The sequence below is a fragment of the Aptenodytes forsteri genome, unplaced genomic scaffold (genome assembly GCF_000699145.1).
Source record: "Aptenodytes forsteri isolate BGI_AS27 unplaced genomic scaffold, ASM69914v1 Scaffold418, whole genome shotgun sequence".
Lineage (NCBI taxonomy): Eukaryota > Metazoa > Chordata > Aves > Sphenisciformes > Spheniscidae > Aptenodytes > Aptenodytes forsteri.
In genome coordinates, this window is record NW_008795245.1 from 1184663 (window position 1) to 1208518 (window position 23856).

The window sequence follows — 23856 nt, forward strand, 5'->3', positions numbered from 1 at the left end:
GGTGTTGGGTTGACGGTTGGACTGGATGATCTTAGAGGTCTTTTCCAACCTCAATGATTCTATGATTCTATGATTCTAAAGGTCCCTTTCAACCCAAACCACTCTATGATTCTATGAAGTTCATTCTGCAAAGCACGTTCAGAATAAGCCTAACATACATTGCCATGTGCAGCCCTTGTGACCAACAGGGGTTATTTCTCTTGAAAAAGAAGCTGGCACCAGCTGGTATCAGGGTACATCCAGCCTGCTGGCCACGTATGACTGTCAGCTTTATGCAGAGACACTCTAAACGGATAGACCAGTCTTGTCTTGAGCAGATCTTGATGGATACTGTGTGCAAACATTAGCTACGGGAGAGAACCGTATCGGTGTAGTCCCTCTGCTAAATTGCCTCCTGGATGTGGGTAAGGGCTGTTGGCATCTTTTCACAAGTACTTATAAGAAGCCAATAAAAACAAGAACTGAACCCCACAACCTTCAAAGAAAAAAACAGAAACTGTTGATTAAGAAGGGACAAAAAGTTCTGGGAAGCCACAGATCTGAATAAATAAGCATCAATTTTATTGAATCATGAATAATTTAAGACTGGTACAATCATCAGCTTTATTCTCCATGACACAGGGGGCGGGGAAGGGGGAGAAACGGGGAGGGTGAGAAAGGGGAGGCATGATCTCAAACAGACCATTCACAAATTCCAATCCTAAATGAGAACTGAAAATTAAATAGGGAGAGGAGCAAATGGAAAACATCATAAACGTACACAAAATACTAAATTCCTAGTTTTTCTCTTTAAAAATGGCTAAAAAAAATTCATCAAAATGCAGCACTTTTAATCAAATATTTACATTTCTATGTTACAATGAAAAAATGTACATCTTATAGAACATATTTCATAAACTGTTCCACTGGAAACGACTAGATCAAAACAGCAACCTTCCATTTAATATCGACAAAGAAAGATTTTTTTGCTTTGTTTTTGTATTTTTTTCTTGAAAGAAAATTGCCACATTTAGACAAAGATTTCATACAGATAATATTGAAGTTAAGCATCAACAATGAAATATCAGTTTGCTTCTTCCAAAATGTACAAAAAGGCTAACCAACCCCCTCCCTCCCCTTCCCCAAATAAACCACATCTCATTTATGGCCTGTATCATTCTTGGCAGTTCTGAAGGAAAGAAAATGGTTTATACTTTCAATTTATAACTCAACATGAATGTTGCATAGAATCTTGCATTTCTTTCTTCTTGATTTTTTTTTTAAACAAGCCAACTTTGTAAGAAAAAAAAGGCAAAAAAAAAAAAAGGAAGCATTTTGAAAAAGCCTTAAATGAGAACAAAGTCACTTAAAGAAAGACTGAATCTATGAAAAGTCTTGATAAAAACTAAGACGTGTGCGCAACAGGTCACCCTGCTTCCCGAAGTTTCAGAAAAGACACTGAATATTGTGATGCTTGAATGCCTAGCCTACTCAAAATTGCCTCTCTCACTGTAATCCAAGGTAGTGTCAATAAAAAATAAGAGATAACAGAAATTTCTTCCTGAGCTTAAGCACAGGATTAAACATGAGGGAAAAAAAATACCCCGTTCCCCACAAATAAAACACCATTTTAATCATGTCTTATAGCAGTCAGTTAAAGGTTAACTGAGAAATTTTCTAGGATATTAAGTCCGTTTAAAGCCCTAGCCCTGCAACTGGGTTTTTTTACAGGCACATGCTCTATCTGCATGGATTCAGTTGGGGGATTAGGTACCAAAATTCACAGTAGTAGCAGGTGAAGTCAGTGCTGGGAAGCATAATTGTCAAGACTACTGGAAAAATTAACCTCTCTCAAACTCATCATCAGCATGCTATGTATTTGATTCCATACAGATTTATCCCATTTTTACAGTACCAAGAACTGGATTAGGAACATTGGCTGAGTAACCCCTGGTATTCCATTCAGTGAAATAATGAAATAGAGTTCATACGGTTTAAACAGTAACACCACCAAGCTCTTCCCCCCCCATCATTAAAATATTTAAATTTTTCTTTTACAATATTTTTCTTTAAAAAAAAAAAAAAAGTCATCAGCACTTAAAAGTTGTAACAGGAGCAGATTCAAGACCAGCTCAGTAAGACAAAGTACAGTTATGTTACAGAAAGTCATGAGGTATAATAAAACGATCCTCTTAGAGCTGAGTCACAGAAGCATGAACTTGTCTGTTATATTACTTTAAACCCACAAGCTCTTAAAAAAGTGTTTGTAGTAAGTTTTTTTCTGTACATTGAAAAACCAGCATATTCCTGTAATTTATTAATGACAGCATTTATTATAGTTGAAAAGCTTTTTCTTTTTCCTCCTGCATGGATAAAACAGCTCTTCAGTGATTTATTAGCTGCGGATTGATATGAACCTGAAAAGTTATCTCATTTCCCTCCTTTTTTTGTCACATTTAAACAAATTCTGGTATCTCATACAAACAATATTCACAGCAACTTATGATATTCCGAGAGATGACTTTAGCCCTGTTTCTTTAAATAAAATCCCATAATATACAGCACTAATTTAATCAAACACAATTAGTACAAAATAAGGCATCGCTTTAAAAGTCAGCACCAAAAGATAGCTGGAAAGGCTAGTACGAATCAATATTGAGGAGTGACGCTTTTGCTGAGGTACAGCTGACGTTGTGGAGATGGTGGTGTAAGCATTTGCTTCCGTAAAAAGGAAAGTGCAATTCTCTGGGAGGTGTTCTTGTTCCCCAACAGAAGTACAAGCCTTAACACTGGTAGTGTAGGTGTGTGCGTTCAGAGAGGAGGAGAAATAAAACCAGGTTCACAGCTCTGCCAAGACTCAAAAGCATGGCCCAGCTAAACTTAAAAGACGCAGTACCTTCCCTCCTTTTTTTCCAGACCTGAATACTGCTAAAATACTTCCCCCCCCCCCAATTAAAAAGAAAAATCATGGAAGTAAATGTTGTCACCAGAGTAGCGCTGGAACTGTCACAGAGCTGAGTTTCAATTAACCCATTTATGGTTGTGCTGATTGGAACAAAAACTCTGAACAAAACACAAAGTTTTTAGAAAACAGCTGTAACATTTCATGGCAAGAATTCAAAACGGAAAGTCTGATTAACCCCTTTGTCAGGGGTGTAGCTCACCTCCGTGTACAGGGCTCACAACGCCTGTGCACTGCCGAAGGTCCTTTGGAGCTGTAGGACTTCACGGGGCATGGCCCTTTTGCTGACTTCTGCGGAGGAGGGAAACTCACTCTCATCGGTGTAAGTAAATCGGGTGTAATGCCACCGAAGTCAACCGAGTTGCTTACGTGGATGTAAGTGGGAAGAGAATCAGGCCCTGACTAGCGAAGGGCTACCTGATCTTTCACTTGTAGTAGGATTGATTGTTACACAGTGTTTGAAAAAACCTGATTTGTTCAGACTGTATATATATATTTTTATATTCCTATTTATATATATATCTTTATAAACACACAATGAAAGAAAGCCAAGGTCTCAGACTGGCAAGGGGAGCAGCAATTTTTCTTTTTTTTTTTTTTTTTTTTTTTTTTTTTTCTTTTCCTCTTTTTTAATATTTATATATATCTTTATAAACACACAATGAAAGAAAGCCAAGGTCTCAGACTGGCAAGGGGAGCAGCGCGCTTTCTTTTTTTTTTTTCTTTTCCTCTTTTTTAATATTTATTCAAACTTCCCTGTTTTGCAGCTTTGCCTTTATTGAGTATTATTACCAAGGCAAGCGATATTGTTATAGCACCAGAACTATATGAAGCTGAGTTTAATCCGCAAAGCTGATTGGTAAAAGTCCAGCCCTCACCTAAATGCGTTTGGTCAGAAGCAGCATAGGCAAAAATTTCCTCTCCCCTCTCCTTCTGGACAGTACATGGCACAAAGCTGTTTGCTTCATAGCTGTGAAGTTCCCCCCCCCCCCCCCCCCCCCCTTCAACAACTAGTAATGATGATTATTTTTAACATCTTCAGTATCTTAGGCATGAGAGCTTACAGCAACTAAACAAAAGAAAACAAAGGAATAGTGCAGTTCTCATCATCGTCAAAAGAAAAACAATACAAAGGTTGCTTGGGTTGCCTGCACCCAGGTTCAAGACTGACTCCAAGTGTCCTGTTGTTCATGCAGCTCTAATACTGAGATCCCAGCCCAGCCCGGGAACGTGTTCTTTTCATGAGTCTGTGATCAGGGTTCTTGCCAAGTGGGAGAGCAGTAATGGAAACCACCTATTTCTGTCTGAGGAGGATCACAATGTCGACTCCAGAGACGAATCGAGGATGTCATCATGATGGCTGTTGCTGTTAGAGTCACTGTCGTAACTCTGGGGACTTGAGTAGTTGGCTGCTTCTTGCAGTCTCATTAGCATGTTCATCTGCAAAGGCACAGAAGTTCACGATTATTTGTATTCTGAGGTAGAAAGAATATCAACTCCATACGAAAGCTACGGTGGCATTCACTTTGCCAGTGGGTAACAAAGGAAAGGAAGAAACAAGCAGGGTAATTAATACTGAGTCTCTGAAAAGAGAAATTAACTGTAAATCATATTATGGCAGCATGCAAGTTAGTCGTAAAAAGTATGCTTTTCCAGTAAAGGTGATAATGAGAAGATTGAAGGGATTAATTAGTCCACAGCCGTACTCGACAGGATTCTGCAAGCATCCTACCCCTCTCTTCCTCTGACCCATGGAAATATGGACAGGTCAGTCAGAAGAGGCAAATCCAAATGTCCTAGTATCTAGCTTGATATTCGTGTATGTGTGTATGAGCTAGTAAAAACTGTAATACACATTCTATACTCCCAACTGTCCAGAAAAATGTAGACCTCAACAGAACAGCTTCAGGGCATTCAGTTTGCACAGCAGCTTCAGCAATTGTTTCCCATTGGAAGAAAATGGGTATCTAGTGTTACCTTCAAGCTCAATTTATACATTCTATACAAATACATGTTAACGTTTCCCTATATGCTTGTGTGGTATTTCTGGTTCATAAATTAGACACCAGTCAGTGACTATTAGTTCATATATTCTTTGAAAATCTCAGTTTTCACTTGGTGTCAAGAATACAGCTCTAAAAGCCACGTGAAGTAAAGCAACAAGCCTGTGATTCTGTGATTGTGGCAAAACAGGCTAAATGAAATGGTTCCACTGTGTTATTCGAGTGTGTGTAACAAGATCACATATTTAATTCCACAGTGTAGAAATTAAGTTTATTGTACTTAGCCTCAAAACATCCTCAACAAATGAATCTGAAAAACTTCTGCTGCTGTTTCTTGCAAAACTGTACGGGCTTTCTGTGCAAATGCATTCCCCGAGCTGACTTGATGACTTCTCCAGAAACATTGCTTTCTCATTCTAAAACTTTTCATCACTCCTCAGCTGTCCTTTACTTTTTTTACTCCTGCTTCTAATCCCTAGAAACAAGGGAAACGAAGCAGTTCTGCCGTTTCAAAACCGAGAGCTTACCAAAGGATCTCCTTCAGCATCGCTCACTGGAACTTGTTTGCTGGTCGAGCCTTCCCGTGACATCGAGTAGCCGTCAAAGCCCACGTCTTCAGGCCGCAGCTGTAGCAGAGGAGGCCACTCATGGTGCTGTGGGGTGGCTGCCCAGGGGTAGGTGTCCATTACCCATTTGGCAGGATCCTCCCAGGGCGCTCTCCTCCCATACAACTGGAAAAGCATAAAAACGTGTAAAACATTCTTACTAGTCTGCCATTTCATTCAGTGCCTACCTAACCAAAATGAATGTGCCATGAGTCTTGGATTGCAGAAAACACTTGCAAGCAGGGCTGAGAAAAAACCTAATGAGATTTCCCTTACGCTAATGACATACAAAGTTTTAGCTACTTTTAATGGCAACTGATGTGGAAGAGGCTGACCACCTCTTTTGAGACCGAAGTGCCCTTCTGTTGGCACCAGCTGAAGAAAGGGAGACCTGAAAATAACCTCACTCAATAAAGTTAACTTAAATATTAAAGCCGATACACAAAAGAAGCCGTCAATGTTGACACCTGGATCGCACCAGCAGCTGCCTTATCTGCCTTTGCTGTCATCGTGAAACCGCTGTCAGTGGAATGCATAGGAGGAAACGTGAGACCTGTCATCAGGCAATAATGATGGATGTCATAGCAAAAGGTTTTCAAGTCAGGGGAATTTCTTTGTACTCAACCAAGAAGAAGCGCCAGCAGGATTTGGCTATGTTCATGTTCCTATTTCAAGTAAGCAAGCTCTATTTCAAAAACTTTTTCTGTTTTGAACAGACTGTGTTACTGAATCCCAACGTATTCTTCTTGTTAAGTTTGCCTTAATTAGATAATAAATTCATTTTAATGCCATATGACTTTCAAAAGCATAAATACAACTTCAAGTGACTTTAAGATGTTTACTTCTGCTTAACAAATTTCAGCCTAAACATCCTTCAGCAACTGGAGTTCGTCACTGGCATTTTGTCACTTGAATTCAGAGAACTCTCCCTTTGCTGCACAACGCACAGGGGGAAAAGCAGTGGTCTAACAAAGAAATTCATCAGCTTTCTAACGGATCTAAGACTATCTCACTTTCCTCATAGCTATTTATTCCTGTTTTTTTTGTGATTTTTTGCACACACCCATTTTGTTATACTCCCCACTGCCAAACAGTTAGAGCAAACCTTTGAGCTTTTAAGTGCTGTTCTTCACTTTACCAGAAGTCCCTGGAACATTCTTGCACTACAGAAGCAAACAACTGCTTCCAGTGCAACCAGGTCCCCAAAATGCTGCATCCAAACAGACCGCAAAAGAGTGACTTCATCTAGATACATGGTTAATGAACCCAAATCTGATCTTCCTGCATGGCAGCAGAGTGTTTCTGCAGGTACCCGTCAGGCAAGTGCTGTCAGAATGGCACTTTGACAGACATTCCTCGGCAATATTACGAAATAACAACGGCTTCCATTCTAAATGATGTCAGGTAGTTCACAGCCTATCCCTTTCTTTGAAAATTTGGCTGTGTTAATTTACACACACCGAATGAAGTCCTTGATTCTACTAGAGCCTCCCTGTAGCGGTTACAAGAAACTTAAATTTAAGTGAAACATAGATGTGAATGCAAGCTTTGTCCTAGATGACAGCCAAATGCCATGCACAAATCACAAAGTATTAAATGGCTCTAAATACCAACATCTGCTTTATTCTGAAGCAGAACTGAGCAAGTCCCAGCCCAGAGCAGAGGTGCCCAGCAGATGGTGCTAGGCAATCTTAAACACAGCCTCTTCCACAACCCAAATACTATACTATATTATTTTCCCAGCATAATGTCTTCAAGCTGTGGTAACCCAGATCTCCGATTTTAATCTTGTTCTTGAATTTACAGCAATACATGCCAGTTGCTAAGTGGAGAGGATTTTATATTTTTCACATGTCCTTGCCACCTAGAAAGTCCATGTGGATTCTAGCTCATTTCTGAAAATTAGCTAATAAGTAAAATTCCCATTTTGAGATATGAAATCATCACATATCTTCAGCAGATGAGAGACCGAAAGACTAACTCACTGTTCCCTTCCACAGCAACCAGTTCTGTCCATCCCTTTCACGTGTACCTTTTCTAGAGAGCAATTACGGGGGCAAGAATCTAACAGGTTGCTTCACAAAGCACCACAGGGAAATGACTGGCGTACGAGTGACGGTGGCAGGAAGCCGCAGGGATTTTGGGTCCTCTTTTTGCTGGTGCTGCATTCTGTATCGATACACCAAGCAGGAAGGACTGGGGTTTTATATAACCCTCTAATTTTCACATCCCTGTTTTGAAGAACAAAAAAACTCAGCTCCAATGGGAGCAATTATTGTAAGGATCCATTTGGCTCACTTGTCTTTGACCCAAAATAGTTCTCCAAATGAGAAACAGATATATAAAAATAGCTCAGTTTAGATCCACAGAGATCAGAGTGAAATCAGCAGTCCACCCTTCCTTTCTGGCAGGCAATTTCGTGACAGAAGATGTGTTCTCAGAGGAGCCTTTGTGGATGTGGGGGACAGAACATATCCCCAAAATGAAACACACATTTCTAGCATTAGCATGTTAATTAGCACAACTCCGGCTACTCTTCAAGTACTGGGGTCTTATCCACAGACTCAACAAAAGAGAAATTCTAGCGTAAATTGAGAAATTATTTAAATGGAAATGAATTAGCGGAATTTGGGGAAATGGGACTGAAGCGGATACAGAATCTACAGCACAAAGTGAGAAACTGGAATCCTTGTATTTGGGATGCAAGCCATTCGAATAACCTAAGCAAAGATGCAGATATCAGGCAAGCAAACAAAACAAGCAAGGAAAAAGATGGTTTTACTAATTGTTGTTCTTTCTCTTCATTTCTATTACTAATTTTTCAATGCTTTCCACACCTACTGATCAGCCGATAGGAGAGCTTCAAAACACAGTACAAGGAGCCCAAGCATCACTGTGAGGATCAGCTTTCTCCTTTCCAGGAGGAAACAAAGTCACACGCTCTCTTGTCGCTTGTTTTAGGTCACAAAGATTATTGGCTCCCATTACCTTCCTTTATAGGAAGTTTTATGTAAAATGGTTCTCCTGTTCTATTTCTAGCAAGGTTCCTCTCCGTGTGTTGTACTTTAGGACCTATCATGTTCCTCACTAAGAGCTTAACACAATCGTCTCAAAGAAAATGAGGTCTCCAGGCACTGACAAATTTCAAAAGGCAAACACAGTTTGCACAAATACATGAGTTCTTCATGTATTTCATAGAATTGTAAGGAGCCATTAGTAAAAGCTGTTTTCTATGACAGGGTTGTCTTCTCTCGCTCTCGGTTAATACCTACAAATCTCTGCTGTATAGACAGCAAATGAAACCCAAGGTGGTTGTTAACCGGACAATGTAAAATCCCTTTTTTTTTTTTTTTTTTTTTTAATTTTTAAATAACTCACATTTAGTACTTCTTCAAGTACTCAGACTGGTGCATCTTCATGATTTCTCCATTCTCTGCAGAGTACTCCCATGCAGACGAGAGCTGAACCTCTACTACAGAAAGGGTACTGCACAGAAAAGAAACGTAACAAACAAGCAAATCAAACCAAAACCCCAGTATCTTCCCAAAGAAATCTTTCACACTTTTTTAACATATCTTAATGGCAAGGCATCCTGACAAACACTGCAATGGTGAGCCCTAAGCAGCAGCAGAATGGAGAGAACTTTTTCACAAACATGAAGGAACCATTCTGCAACACAACTGGTTCTCCATGAGCTCGTACTTGGAGTTATTTCATGTTTCAGAAAGACTTCAGACCCAGAGACATATGTGATGGAGAACCTATTACTTCTGTAAGTAAAATTTCATAACTGTGAATTATTCTTACTAATAACAAGCCATGTCTTGCTTATAGTTTGAATTCTTCTAGTCCAGACTTGTCAAACATCCACTAGACTTTTTTCCCTGCAAGACTAAAACAGAAGACTCCCACAGACCAAGTAATATTTTAGCTTCCTTTTGAATAAACTGAATAGTTTGAGCTTCTCATCTCTCATTGAATAATGCTTCCCGTATCTTAATGATACCCACTGCTTTTTTCTGAACCCTTTCCACTTTATCTTTCTAGTAAGTCTTTTTACATACAGAAGTTCTATTCTCTTCCTGTCTCTATCAGATGTAATTATAGCTTATGCCCTCAAAGTGGCATTTGTCCTTTTACCAAAACACAAGCTCCCAATGCATTGCCATAATTTCCTATTATTCCATCTACCTTTAGCCCTTTTTCAGTCTTCTAGACTCTCACTGTGATCCACCTTTTTATTTCTGTATGTGTGATCTCATGTTTAGCTTTCATGCATGCAACGCCCAGAATTTACTGATATTCGATTATGCTACCTCCAAAAATGTCTTTTAAATCTTGTGCTGCCATGCTTATTCTGTGAACAGAGGACTGAAGAATAAAAAAAGGTCATTTTTTCCATAGTTGCATGGCAAGTCAACAGCAATCCTCTGTTGAACCCTCCTCCTGATTCCAACATGCTTTATTGTCGTGGAGACGCTAAGAATTCTGTGGTAACGCTTAAAACTATCCAAATTGCTAGAGTATGAATCAGTTGCTAACTACAGGCAATCAATGATTATTTCACTATGGCCTCTGAAAGAATTATGAAGGAATCTACTAAAAATTTCATCCTGTAGACTGAGAAGTAATCAAAATGTCACTGATACTGATCCTGTCACTCATTAGTATGTTCCTCTCGCATACACAGCTTTGTTCCTCCTCTGTTGAAAGATTTGATTTACAAAGGAAAATCCTGCATAACGAAGTTAATGACCACAAACACGTTTTTCAGAGGCACGGTACAGTTTTAAGGTGTGCTTCTGGAACAGATTATTGAAAGATACTTGGGTGCCTAACTCCCCCCACTGAAAACATCAGTAGTTTGGCATCTAAACACCTTTAAAAAAAAAAAATCTCATCTGGACTTCTAGTGCTTCCACTCTATATTTCAAAATCGTTTGATGAGAATAATTCTGCCTGAAATTAATGACAATTTAGGCTACATTTTCACAGACATGCAGGTATTCAGTGTGCAAAGGTGTATCTAGAGAAAATGTTGCCATTATTCAGTTTTGTCCGATGCTGTTGAATAGATACCATTCAAGACCTATGATTTTTCACTTTTGCCTGCTCACCTGTAGCCCTTCTCTAACTGCCTCCAGAAGATAGGGGATGATGGAGTAGTTCCACAGGTCAGTAAACCAAACTCTAGAACCATCTACATCTATCGGACAGGAGAGGAAGAGCCGTGGACCTGGAAAGGGAAATTCAGGTATTACACTCAAATCATGATCATGATACGCCTCAAAATAGGATCAAACAACTTCCCGTTCTCTGGAGAAAGCAGCCAAGGATGAGAGAACGTAAGTAGCTACCTGGTGAATTGCTCTTCCCGAGAGCTCAAAAATCCTCTGAATTGACTTGAAAAACTATAGCCTTCAAGGTGAGAGCAAGTAACCAAATTTCATAACACAGTTTGTATCCAGGACTTAGAAAGAAGTCCTTTTTTCCAGGATCAAACAACTTCCAGTTCTCTGGAGAAAGCAGCCAAGGATGAGAGAACGTAAGTAGCTACCTGGTGAATTGCTCTTCCCGAGAGCTCAAAAATCCTCTGAATTGACTTGAAAAACTATAGCCTTCAAGGTGAGAGCAAGTAACCAAATTTCATAACACAGTTTGTATCCAGGACTTAGAAAGAAGTCCTTTTTTCTTAGAAAAAGTAAAAAAAAAAAAGTTTAGAAACTTGTCGTACAGTTTGCCTCAGAGTACGCTGCCACCTAAAAGTAGGGTTTTAAAGAAACCTTTTTTACCTGATATAGCACAAGGAAACGTACAAGGATGCACCCGATACACAAGGGAATAAAATACATACATTTATACATGCCTGGGCATATGGGCAGAGCACTTACCAATAGTAACATCAGAGGAGCTGTGAGCCTCCAAGAATTTGTTCAGATGTTGCCAGACCTTGGGAATCCAATCAATAATTTTAACCAGCTCTGCATTTCTCATCCTGCCACTGATCTCTGTTTCAATTAGTTTTCTTCTCAAGAAACGGCCAAGAAAGCCTTTGACCGGCTCAGTGTGGTTAGCACATAGCACCCATCTAAGGCAGAATGGCAGAAATGTCCATTATTTCTCTTTCATACTACTGAACATACCTGGGCTAAATTTCTTTTATTATTTCTAGATGATTATCATGGTCAAAATGGGTTACCCCAGTCACATACGTTTCTTAGCAAAAATTATTTTGGAACGATGCATTCACTAGATGAAACAATTTGTACTGTGCATTGTTTCAGCTTATTTCTCATTCAGTATCTGCTTTGCCTATTATCTTATATAAAATTTGTTAGAGGATCAAATATCTTAACAATCCTCTGAAAAGGAAAGGTTTTATGAACCACAGTTCATAACACTTTAGTAACAGCATCATAACAAAGCTGGACATGTTAGGGCAGCAACTAGTAGGGAATGGTATTTCTCTCTCAGTTTGCTATTTCAGCTGATAAGAACAATTTCAGATGACTCAGTAGCCATTACTCCTTTGCCAGCCCACAAACATAAATAAAAAACATGAATAAACAGTACCTGAAATTATGGTGAAGCTGAAGATTAGGTGTTGAGGAGGTGGCTTGGTTCATTGTGCCAATAATATATGGACTATTAAAAAAAATAAAAAATAAAAATCAAGCAAATCATACTTGTAAATTTTGAAAAACAACTTTTTAGTAAGATCTCAACATTAAACAAGGTTATTCAAACCTCTTTTGTCAAAGAAGGGTTTTGTAGTTACTTATAACCAAATTCTCTACTGAGAATCTGACTTCTGGGAACATCAAATTCTGAAAACAAAACAGAAATCTCAAAGCAGGAACTTTCACTAAAACTGGGGTTTTTGTATTGAAGATCTACTGCATGAAGTGAATGCAAATTACCCGAAGCCTCTACTACTTTTTTATTACTGATTTCAGAGGAATTGATCATTTTATGAAGTAAAAAACCTCTGAAGTGCTGTCCATAATATGGACGGCCTGGCCATCTCAGTCCACTTTACCAAATTAATCTAGAGTTTGGTTTTGCGATCACATTTTGCAACGGCAGTGGTCTGACGGCAGTATTGAAATTTGGAATGTGTTCCGATATTATTTCTTTACCATTTGTGGTACTTGCAGTTTAGAAGTCCATTAAAGATCTCTCCTAGGGAGCTAACATGATGCAAATTATCCAAAATGATTACAAGAGGCATATCCACAGCGTTATTTTCACTGTTACACTGGTCTGCTAGGTTGGACAGGTATTGGCGGAGTTCCTGCAAAGCATATATAAAGAAAAGAAAAAGGACAAAAAAAAAAAAAGTTTTCATCATATTCCTTGAAAATCCAGTTAAGATAAATAAGCTACTAGCGTTGTCATGAAATCTAAAGCAAAAGAGCCTGCCATCTTACAAATGCACACATTTTCCATGAGAAAACGGAAGAATATGGGTTTCTTTCTCTTTTGTAGGTTATGCTGAAGATTCAAAGACTGTATCAGAAATCCTGTGTGAGGTAAGGGCCTAAAGCGGGGTAAGATGTTCTTGTTTGGTTTGTGTTTTTTCATTCATGCTGTCCTAATCTGACACTCAGAGGTCTGAAATGTATTTTTCTCTCTTTTCAGGAACTTGTTCAACTCTCCATACACCAAACCAAACCTTGCATCCCAGCTAGGTTTGTTGTATCTGCTTGCAACTGTGTGTCTATCAAAATACAGCCAATAAAACTAACCTGGAATAAAGCACCCCTCGGCAGAGGCCAAATTCGGATGCCTTCAGTAACGCCGTGAAAGAAGAATGAGCTTGCGGGGCTGCTGCCAGGTGACTGGGTGTGGTTGAAACGCTCTCAGCAGCTTTAAAGCATTTATTCCACAGCATGTCTCAAATTATACCAGTGGCCTACAACCACAATTTCAACCATCCCTTTCCTCCAGAGGAAAATGTGCCTAAGGCCATCAAATATACAGCTTTTTTTTTTTTCTTCCCCTTCTTTAATCTAGACGTTCACTGGAGGTATATTCAGCAAAACCAGCAGCACATAAAAAAGCAGAGACATGCCTTACCGGCGCAGGAATGTGTCTGGACAACAGTCACTCCAAACCCAGTATATGCAGATTAGAACTGCTGATATTTGCAGCTGCAGAAACTCTTGACAGCCTAGAGATGCATTTGAGGGTTTTTGGGAAAATGCCCACATGCAATAGGGACTGCTTAAGTCGCTGGGAATTTTATGCAGGTGTTTCACTTTCTCAGCAATTCTCAGGCTCCTAACCACTTGAAAATCATGACACCTTTAAGGGTTTAAATATACACCTGGAAGCCTGCTATTTCAGGCTATAATCAGGTGAATCTGCAGCTCTGAAAATATTAAATATTACTCCCTTCAGGATTAACGTAACGCTTTAAAAAGAAACATAAGTTTAAAATCAGCTTTTGATGGGTTAATAAAGGAGGAGTCTCTCATTTTTCATATATGGTAGCATTCATTGTGCAAGGATGATTTCTGTTTCCTCACCTTACTGGATTTATGGTCCACATTGAAGGTTGCAATAATGCCATCGGCCAACTCCCTGCCCTCTCTAAGGACCATATACTCAGACAGACGGTTTGCTAGGTATGTTTTACCAGTGCCACTGGGGCCAGATAAGATAATCCGTCTATGTTCCATCAGGAGAGAGACATAACGCTGCAGTATAGGCTTTGGGATCAACGATTCAAACACCAGACCGTCCAAACTGTTCTCACAGATACCTGCAACAGGAAAAGATACCTCATTTGAGGGATTCCCAATTTTTATCCAAACGACCTGCATTTTTAGGTAATTACAACTTAGTTGTATGTAGTTGTAGTACTGTAGTTGTAGTGCTGCAAAGCAATCCCGTTAGTGGAGTTTGAACAAATCAAGATTATTTGAAATGACTAGATAGTCAAACCGTACAACTGAAAAATGTGATCTTGTGAGTGTACCTGGGCCCAGTGATAGTAGAAGAAAACCCCAAAATAACAGAAACAACAGATTTAGATCTGACCTGACCAAGCTGTTTCTCAATTCAGATATAAATCCCTTCCCCACTCTGGTATCCCCCGTGGTCGAGGAGCACATATAAAGCTGGTAAAACAAGTGCAGAAGTGACCTATGGGCTTAGCCTGGATCCTCCTTCAGCTCTCCCAGTGTTCAGAGTACTCAGCTGCATCCTACAGTGTCCAAGGCCCTACGAAAGGTGCCATACAAATAATTCCAGGCCACATTTTTCACACACAAACCATCCATTTTGCAGTATTTCGCCATGTACCGTACGCATTCATCCAGAATTTACCGGTTTACTTTTGAATCACTAGACACAAAAACCCCAGCTATCATCAACTCCCCCTACTTTCCCAAATGCTTGTAATTAAACTCCTTCTCTGTATGCTGATAGTTATCTCTTCTAACATAAAACTCCTACTGATAAGCATTTACGCAATGTCAGCAGTCACTTTAGGCAGAACTGGCTCGGGGAAAATACACAGTGCTTCAAAATAAACAGCAGAAAGGGAAGTTGGCAGATCACACACAGAAATGTTTGCACCTCAATGGTTATTTGGAATATTAAATATTTATATAGGCAGCTTTATATCTCAAAGGTATATGTAAGTGATTTTCCATAAATTGATTAAATACATTTCTGTGTTATTGAAAACTGTTATCACATATGAACCTTCAAAGTACAAGTCAAGCCAATGCAAGTTAAATATAAAATCAGATTGCAGCTTTACAGATACGGCTAGACCTTAAGCAACATTTCAGTCGGGATTTACTATCGGCAATGTATTCTAAGTAAGTAGAATACCCTGGGTTCACATCAAGCCTCAGTAAATTGAGATCTTTCATGGCTTATATTTTATCCTCCTGCCCACTGATTTGCTATCCAAGGCAATTGATTTTTTACAGCAATATTCAAAAATCAAACTACTTTCAGTCAAATGCCACAGTCAAATTTCAAAGTTGAGCTGCAGAGTGCTTGGCAATGCTCTCAAATACTCTACCGTCTGTATGCAGATCTATGCTCGAGATTTCACTGGTCTAGCTTTGAGCAAACTGAGGTACATTCAAAATGCAGCGGTTGAGGATTTTTTCCCTCCAATCTAGTTCCATAGTATAGTTTTCATATAAAAATGGTTCCCTGAGAAACCAAATGAGAAACCATATGAGAAATATAAGCACTAAATTCTTATCAGTATGATACAATGAAATCGATGAGAATTCTGAAAACCATACGTTTTGAAAAAATCCAGATTTTAAGGTGTCCCATGAATTCTGGGATCCCTCCTTACTGGTGTCTAAGGAGGGACTCTTCAGTGAGACCAATCAAGCAAGTTAAATCAAGAATTTTTTTACTCTGCATGAAGGAAATAACAACTATAGCTGTTATAAAGAGGTAATGAAATTCTGAGGCTTTATTCATTTGGAAGGTACTCTGCTGCTCAAACAACTCCACTATGTCCCTTGTGTTGCGATGTCTTCTACAGGACAACTCCAGGCATCAGTTCAAGGTACGTGGAGAAAACTGCTGTGTGTGTAATTATTCCTACCGTTACAGGGTGAAAATTTGCTGAATTTATAGAATTAGCATACTCTAAGTGCTGTCTTTATCAAATGAAAATAGAAGGACCAGTAAATAAAAGTCAGAGACGGGGAAAAAGAAACAATAAAAAGTTTCTACTCCTCTGAGTTTCTTGACACAGCAAGCTTTGATAAAACTGTAATTACTGAGAAATACAACAGACAGGTCAAGCGTAACTACCTTTGACGGTAACCGAAATAGTGTTGTTTTCTCCAACGAGATAGCCACAGGGCAACAGCTCAGGTGTCTCTGCACTGTTAGTGCGTTTGATTTCTCCAATGCTGTAGCCCAGAACGCTGTCTGAATTCAGTCCCAGCTGGCTCACGGGATCCACGTGAATGATATACTCCTAGGGTGAAAAAGGGACACGAAACGTTAGGCAGCACTGAAATCCCTGTGACTTTGTTCTATGCTATAACAGTAATAATAACAGCAAGTTACGTTAGGCAGCACTGAAATCTCTGTGACTTTGTTCTATGCTGTAACAGTAATAATCACAGCAAGTTAAATATTGCTTGGTACCATCAAAATCCAACAGGAGAATTCAAGCACACAGCAAACTGTACTCACTAACCTTAAACAATCGTCTTACAACCCCATCCAGAACGTCCCATTTGGTCTTGCCACTGACTCCGATGCAGCCTATGAGGAAGGTGCGAGGCCTCGAATCCTAAAGGCATAGAAATGTGAATTTAAGTTAATAAATAAATCCTAACTGTATCAGACAAGTCTGTTTAATGTAATTAAAATGCTGGCTTCCCCCCCCCCCCCCCCCCCCCCCTCTTTCTTCCTTAATTTTTTTTTTAATTATAGGGCATCTTTACCACTCTATATGAAATCTTTCTTTTCTACTGAGCATTTTCTACAGTGTTGGAATCACAAAACTAAAGGACACTTAAGTGGTACTGATGTTAAGTAAATGGTATTTATTAATCAATCCATGAACAACTGAAAAACCTCTGAGAGGATTACAGCTTAGAAAAGACAGAAAGACTCTTAGGAAAATTCTAGGCAGAAAAGTTCACAGCATGTTCATTTTTTCGTGACTTCACAATCAAATATGTTGCATTTGCAAGGTTTAACCTATTTACTTCTAGAAATGCTGCCATGGATATAGAAATCTAAATATATATATATAGAAATTATACATTGTTATATGTATATATAGTTATATTGGTGTATATATAACTTAGCAAAAAGACAGAAAGACTCTTAGGAAAATTCTAGGCAGAAAAGTTCACAGCATGTTCATTTTCCCGTGACTTCACAATCAAATATGTTGCATTTGCAAGGTTTAACCTATTTACTTCGAGAAATGCTGCCATGGATATAGAAATCTAAATATATATATATAGAAATTATACATTGTTATATGTATATATAGTTATATTGGTGTATATATAACAACTTGTGTGTTATATTTGGTATATCCCAGCACTTCAGTTGATAATTTTGTTTCTGATTTCTAAGGCGGATTAAAAAAACCATAACGCACCTCATTTTTCTACTCTTCTATAGCTGCACTCACTGCGAAACATTAATCGAAGAAAAACTAATTTCTATCATAAGACTTCAACTAAAACGTAAGGAATCATTTCCACGTGGTAACTTTACTGACTGTGAGCACAGTGGAGTCCAACAGAATTAGGCATATAGCTTTACTGTTAATTTGCTTATCCAGGGCTATAATTTATTAATGCAAAATTGGTATTTAATGGAAAGATCTGCTGAGTCAACTTTATTTCTGATTACTCACATTTTTGTCCCCCCCCTTACAAAAGACGTCAAGCTATTTCTTAAATACACTTTTACAGGTACTCATAACGTGAGATAGCAAGGTCAGTGCTTGGTAAAGATTGTGTAGTACATTCATGCATGCATTCCACATGAGGTGCGTTGCAATTTTACATCTGAAATTTATTCCGGTATTTAGGATTCTTTCAATCAAGAATAGAGAACATCTGAAAGATGTCATTCAAAATGGGAAACTTGTACCAGAGAGGACAACTTGAACTAGAACGGTAAGATCTCCCAGTTTGGATCCATTAAGTTCTTGCGGAATATCGGTGCTTATAGCATTTCGGTGCACCTTCTATCTACACACTGGATCGTTTCCATTGTTAGTTAAATTTTTATTGAAGTTTAACAGAAAGGCCCAAGAGCTTTGTGCAGCTTTTAACATATCAGTCTTAAACAGATGCTATCGAAAGGTGCAGACTAGTCTGCTAACCTCCTTGACGCCGAAAGAGTGGCCTGGTTTTCAGAGATACTACTGAAAGGGTTAAATTGTAACGTTATCACCTATACCGCTGACACATGGGTCTAGTCTAGCAATCCTGTGTTACCGACATGCTTCATGGCCAGTGCTGATGGCACCAACAAGAAACTGTAAAATAAAAAGCTATTGCAGGTGAGTCCATGAGACAACCTGAACTGGCGGCGTTGGCTCTCAGCAGTTCCAAGGAAGTGGGGGCTTAGTGCCTTGGCTATCACTAGTGATACACCAATGAACTATTCTGCAGAGAAAATTCTAAAAAATCTTTTGCAAATAAAAGCCTCCAAACCAAACTGGATTTGAATTCTCTGCCCCATTCCAAAGTCACATATATTTCAAAGCTGGGGATGAAACATAACTCACCTCCTTCCATTTCATCTCATCCTGAAAGTTGACAACTATTTTGACGTGCCTGCCTCCTTCTTTCCGGGCAGAGCCATCTCCAGTGTCATCTAACAGCATGTCTGTGAACAGAAAACATCAACAGCTTCACAGCTGTATCTTAATAACACTGAAGACTATTCTGGTTTACGCCAACACGTCTATTGTAGTCAAACGCAACACATCTGGGCTTCACATGCCCAGAGGTAAAATGTAAGAACCAGGTTTACTGACTTCTCTACCAAATATCAGTATCACTCTTAAAAAGTGAAGGCAATTGAAAATTACTAGTCAGTTACTCTGTATTTTCCTTCCTATGATATATCCCCTGGCAAATGTGCATCATTAAATGGCTTTAAACATGACTCTTCACAGCTGAGGTCATAATTGGACAACTCTGATCTAGGGCGTAGCAGACCTATGACGACATTTTAAAAGAAGGCTTTATGCCAGCTCCTGACATATTTCCACACCTCAACTGTTAATAATTTTCATGCTTTCATTTTTCCATGGCTAACCAAACCAAATCTTCCAAGTGCAGGATAAAACCTGCCCACCGCCTTTCTCATTAAACTCACCGAGACTGGTTGACTCCGTGAGGTTCAAACTGTGTTGAGAGAGACCCACTGAATGTCTTGGAGAGGATGAAATGGAAACCTGAGACTGAGCCCTGCTACAGCTGCCGTGGTTTTCAGATTTCAGCCGATCATTTTCTGCTTTTAATTTTTCAATCTCACTCTTGAAAAGACAAGTCAGGAGTTAGAAGGCACAGTGAAGACGTACACTTAAAAGAGAGCAACATAAGTAACTGAATAATAAATGCTACTTTAGCAGAAATGCCATTTTCATAATATTTTAATTTTAATAAATGAATGATTTTAATTATTACATCCCCTCCATGAAACTTTTCAAAGTATCCTAGAAAACATAAATATGTGGGAACTCACTAAACACTGAAATGCAGCTACTTTAAGGCAGAGCGCATGGGAACATTTTAAGAGGTTGCTGACGGTCAACAAAATGATCTCCCCATTGGTTTCTAGGGTTGAACCAGTTACAGCTGCAGCGTTGAGGGCAGCAGAATTCATGTGTTCAAGTTGACTTTTAATGAAGGTACAAGGTTTAACGCTGGCACAAAGCTAGACATAACTTTTAGTAAGCATTCAAAAACTTCAAATTTACCTTCTTTCAGATCTTTCCTGTGTGGCAGGTTGGCCAATCTTTAACACATCAACATAGACTGCAGTAATTGGGGTTGTTATTTCTTACCTGCATTCTGTTCATCGCCTCCCGAAGCTGGTCAAGCTGATGAGCGGAGCTAAGGGCTTCTAGACGAATATCAGTCAACTTCATCTCCTTGTCTCTTAGCTCATTTCGTAACTGCATGACCGTTTCAGCTTCACTGTCAGTGCATTCAGAAATACTGGAGAAGATTGAAAAATAGGCATTGAACGAGACCATTTGTTACTCTTCAGATAGTGCTACTCCATCGTTTATTAGTAAAGGAGGAAAAAAACCCTTTTGTTCTGCAGGAAGCAGGCAACAGTTTTGGCTTACTGGATTAGTGATACCACAAATCAGGTAATAAATAGGTCATGGAAACATTAAAGACCAGTGAAATAAATATGTCTGAGGGTTACTTTTCTTTAATCAGCATCTGAAACAGAATTCTGGAAGTCACCTACTATTGGATAGTCTTCATTTTTTTCATGGCAGTTGCCATAAAGGAAAACTTCTAAAGCCAAAATCTAAATAAATTAAGGGGGTGCAGGCAGTAACAGCAGTTGGTTGGAGATTGATGAGTTTACAGACAGATTTAAAGCTCACCAGGTGTGCACAGCTGGGTTCCCCTGAACTGTTCTGGAGGGCTTTAGAACTCTACACCTATTGAAGCGTGATAAATTCCTGCTCGCTTTAAAGCACTCATGCTTAAAAAGTTTTTGGTGGCGTTTTTCTTCCCTCCTCCCACAAAAAAAGATTCTGGGCGAGTAACAGTTCAGCACATTCATAAGTGTATCTATATAAAGATCAACTACGCAGCTGCATGCTTTGAGGGAGATTTCATTTAAAATGTTTCTCCCTAAATCAGGTTAATGAGAGATGTTTTCCCCACGAAAAAGCCAATAAGCCAAAATACACAAGTTTTACCTGTGCTCTAGCCTTCCCTCAGTTTGCATATTTACTCTTTTCTCCTGTTTAGCCTTTTGGCTTTCACGTCAAGATGAGACGCATGCACATAGCATTTTGACTGACGATAGACGGGATCATCATTTGACAATTTTCTGGCCTTAGATTTCTAAAGCACAATTTGCTGTAGTCACCAGAAACCCACCAAGTTAGGCTCAAGAGACTGGAGAAGCTCTAAAAAAAATTCACGGGGGATTATCTTGTGCTACTAACAGTTCATCATTATTACACAGCTGGAAACTATTGCTATTGTTTTCACCTCTTCATGTGAAAGCAAGTGATGGGCAAAACTTTGAGTTTGGGTACTCACTCAAATGCATTTGACCTGAAATCAGGCTGGAAGCTTTGCATGGCATCTACAACGTCGTAAGGCCGTCTGGTAATCAAGTTTCACAATACTGCCTCTTACAACTTTCTGTATTTATTTATCCTACTCAAGTGACGAAGCTACTGATAGAATTAACAGAAAATCTGTTTTACAAAGTTTTCCAAGCACATTCCAAAATGTGAGTTTAGGCTCAAAACAGTGTGGTAACGCAATGACTTAACTTTATTTCACAGGTGGCCAAAATGAAGCATCAAGATTGCCTGTGACCTTCCCACGAGCATAAAATGAGTTAAGCAGCAGAGCAGAAGTCCTGACTTTAAAGTCTACATCTCATTCTCATACACACCCAAGCAGAAGGGTATGGTTTGGTCCTATAGATGAGCCTATACAATAGCTTGCTACTACCCAAAGGACACATTTGTTTCTCACTCCTCTTCCCCAGCCTGCTCCCGGCTGTGCTGCTGTCACGCCCCCGTGCTTATGCCAGCTCTAGCACTCATCAGTCTGATCAGACCTCTGAGCTGAGCCAAGCCAGCAACCTGGGGAAAACACTGTTCACGTTTCTGTCAAATTACTTTTCACATAATTTAGCAAGTTGCGTTGGCTCAGTGGAGTTGTCCAAGAAGTAGCAGAGCCAGCGCAAGGGAAGGACCAGGCACTGGTGGCTGGGGAGGTGCAGAAGAAACGAGGAGCGGATCATCTCCATTCATCAGGCACAAGCCATTAGATGAGTTCAGCTGTATCGCTAAACCATGCTGTGTGATTTCCAGTAAATCCTTACCTTTATCTGAATTTGTCAACTTAATTGGGAACTCATCATTGCGGATTAGTACAATATGGGCTGTCTTTAGCCAACAGAGAAAACAAAATCCCAGACTTGGCCTGGCCTGTTTCATTAACAGCAAGAGATCCAATTAATTCTGCACTCCAAGGTCACCCTGGTTATAAATACTCTTCATACTCAGTATGTTTTGCTGAGAGAGCACCCCAATGAAATATTAAATTATACTACAGTAACGATGCAATGATTTTGGCTTCCTGGACACTAATGCAAAGGTACCGGCTTGGGAGTCAGCTTATATATCTTTAATTCCCTGAAGATATAAATTCAACTTTTCTGTCCTCTGCCTGTAACCTCCTTCGACTTCAGAACATTCAAAATAGGCAGTAGTTGAAGGTGTGATCTTTGCCCATTCTTTTGCCAGTATGACAGGGTTAAGGATTTTACCCAAAACGCTTAGCAAAACACAGCCCCCCTCTGGGAGATAATGTAAGCGATGCTTGGGAGTAGGACTGATCAGTGGCAACAGACCAGCCCTGGTCTACCAGGACAATCCTGTCTGGCCCACTGTGTCTTCTGCTGTGGCCTCATGGCGAAGAGCTGGTTTTAGCATGTAACTGAACAGCTGTCAGACTCTTGTAGTGCTTACACAGATGTGCAGATTCTTAGACAGAGGAACCAAAGGGGACAGGATGGTGTAGGGTACGTTTTGCCTCTGCTTGCTTCTGTAAAGTGGCCTAGAGATGTCCTGTAAAGCTAGCATGGAAAACACTGGATCTCTGCAAAGCTTGCTATTTCTCCTTTCCTCTACCAGTGCAGCAAGGTGCCTTCCACTCCATTTTCTATTATTTTCTATTTAAAAATTAAAAAATCACTTACAGAGAATTGGAATGGGAAGCTCTCAGCAATGGTGTTGAAACGGTGGAGTTATGGTGTGGTAGCTTTGGTGAAGAAGGCAACGAAGAATCAGTCATCTCCTCAATATCTGAATGAGAAGATGCTGACTTGGGAGATTTCTTTTTACCGAAAGCTTGCTTAAAGGAGCTGCGTAACTGCAAAAACAAGACCACAACAGTAGGCACATCATTAAGAACGAAACCAGGCAAAAAAAGCCACAGAGTAAAAACTCTAACATGCAAATACTCCAAATGATACAGCCATACTCACATATACTTTAATACGGGTAAAAAAGAATAAAAAAAGCTTCTTTCCCGTAACTATTTTATGAGATTAATAAGGTCAATAGGACTGGATATCAATGCTTCCTATTTTTAAGGTAACTGTTTTATAGCAAATTCTGTTCAGTGCAACAAGCTTTACAGCGATGTTGTAACAACTTGCAGCTATAACGTAACGTGGCTCAGACAAGGTTAATGATGCTGAAATGGTTAGTGATGTAAATGGATGGTTAGCTTTGTATCTCATAGTGTAAAGTAGGTCTTCCTTACCTCATTGACCTGCCGGAAGAAGCGCAAGCAAAAGGAAGTGGGGGAAGGAAAAAAGACATGTTTTAACAGATAAAGCCAGTGATAAGGGAAGCTTTGGATTTCTAAGACAAACATGACCAATAATCAACAAAGACCAACTGTTACTTTAAAACTGGAACCCTCTATTTTCCAAAACCAGGTGTTTCAAACAACATACGGTCATTTTTTGCATTACTTGAGGGAGACACCAGACCCAAATCTCTTAACTATTTGAATTCTATTTTCTCCTTAGCTCAGACAGAATGCTT

General features: G+C 39.4%; 1 protein-coding gene across 1 annotated transcript in view; it reads right to left on the reverse strand.

Annotated features, from left to right (window-relative positions):
• Nucleotides 1–3646: 3646 nt before the first annotated feature.
• The window catches only part of NAV2 (neuron navigator 2), a gene marked incomplete at its 5' end in the record, with an annotated part of 49206 nt that continues 28996 nt past the window's right edge, over nt 3647–23856 (reverse strand). Inside the window, 14 exons of the mRNA XM_009278774.1 lie at nt 3647–4381; nt 5472–5675; nt 10667–10785; nt 11441–11637; nt 12123–12194; nt 12689–12843; nt 14081–14316; nt 16350–16518; nt 16744–16839; nt 18808–18908; nt 19404–19563; nt 20095–20248; nt 23001–23173; nt 23570–23578. Coding sequence (XP_009277049.1) covers nt 4256–4381; nt 5472–5675; nt 10667–10785; nt 11441–11637; nt 12123–12194; nt 12689–12843; nt 14081–14316; nt 16350–16518; nt 16744–16839; nt 18808–18908; nt 19404–19563; nt 20095–20248; nt 23001–23173; nt 23570–23578 — 1971 coding nt within the window. The remainder of the gene's footprint in view (nt 4382–5471; nt 5676–10666; nt 10786–11440; nt 11638–12122; nt 12195–12688; nt 12844–14080; nt 14317–16349; nt 16519–16743; nt 16840–18807; nt 18909–19403; nt 19564–20094; nt 20249–23000; nt 23174–23569; nt 23579–23856) is intronic.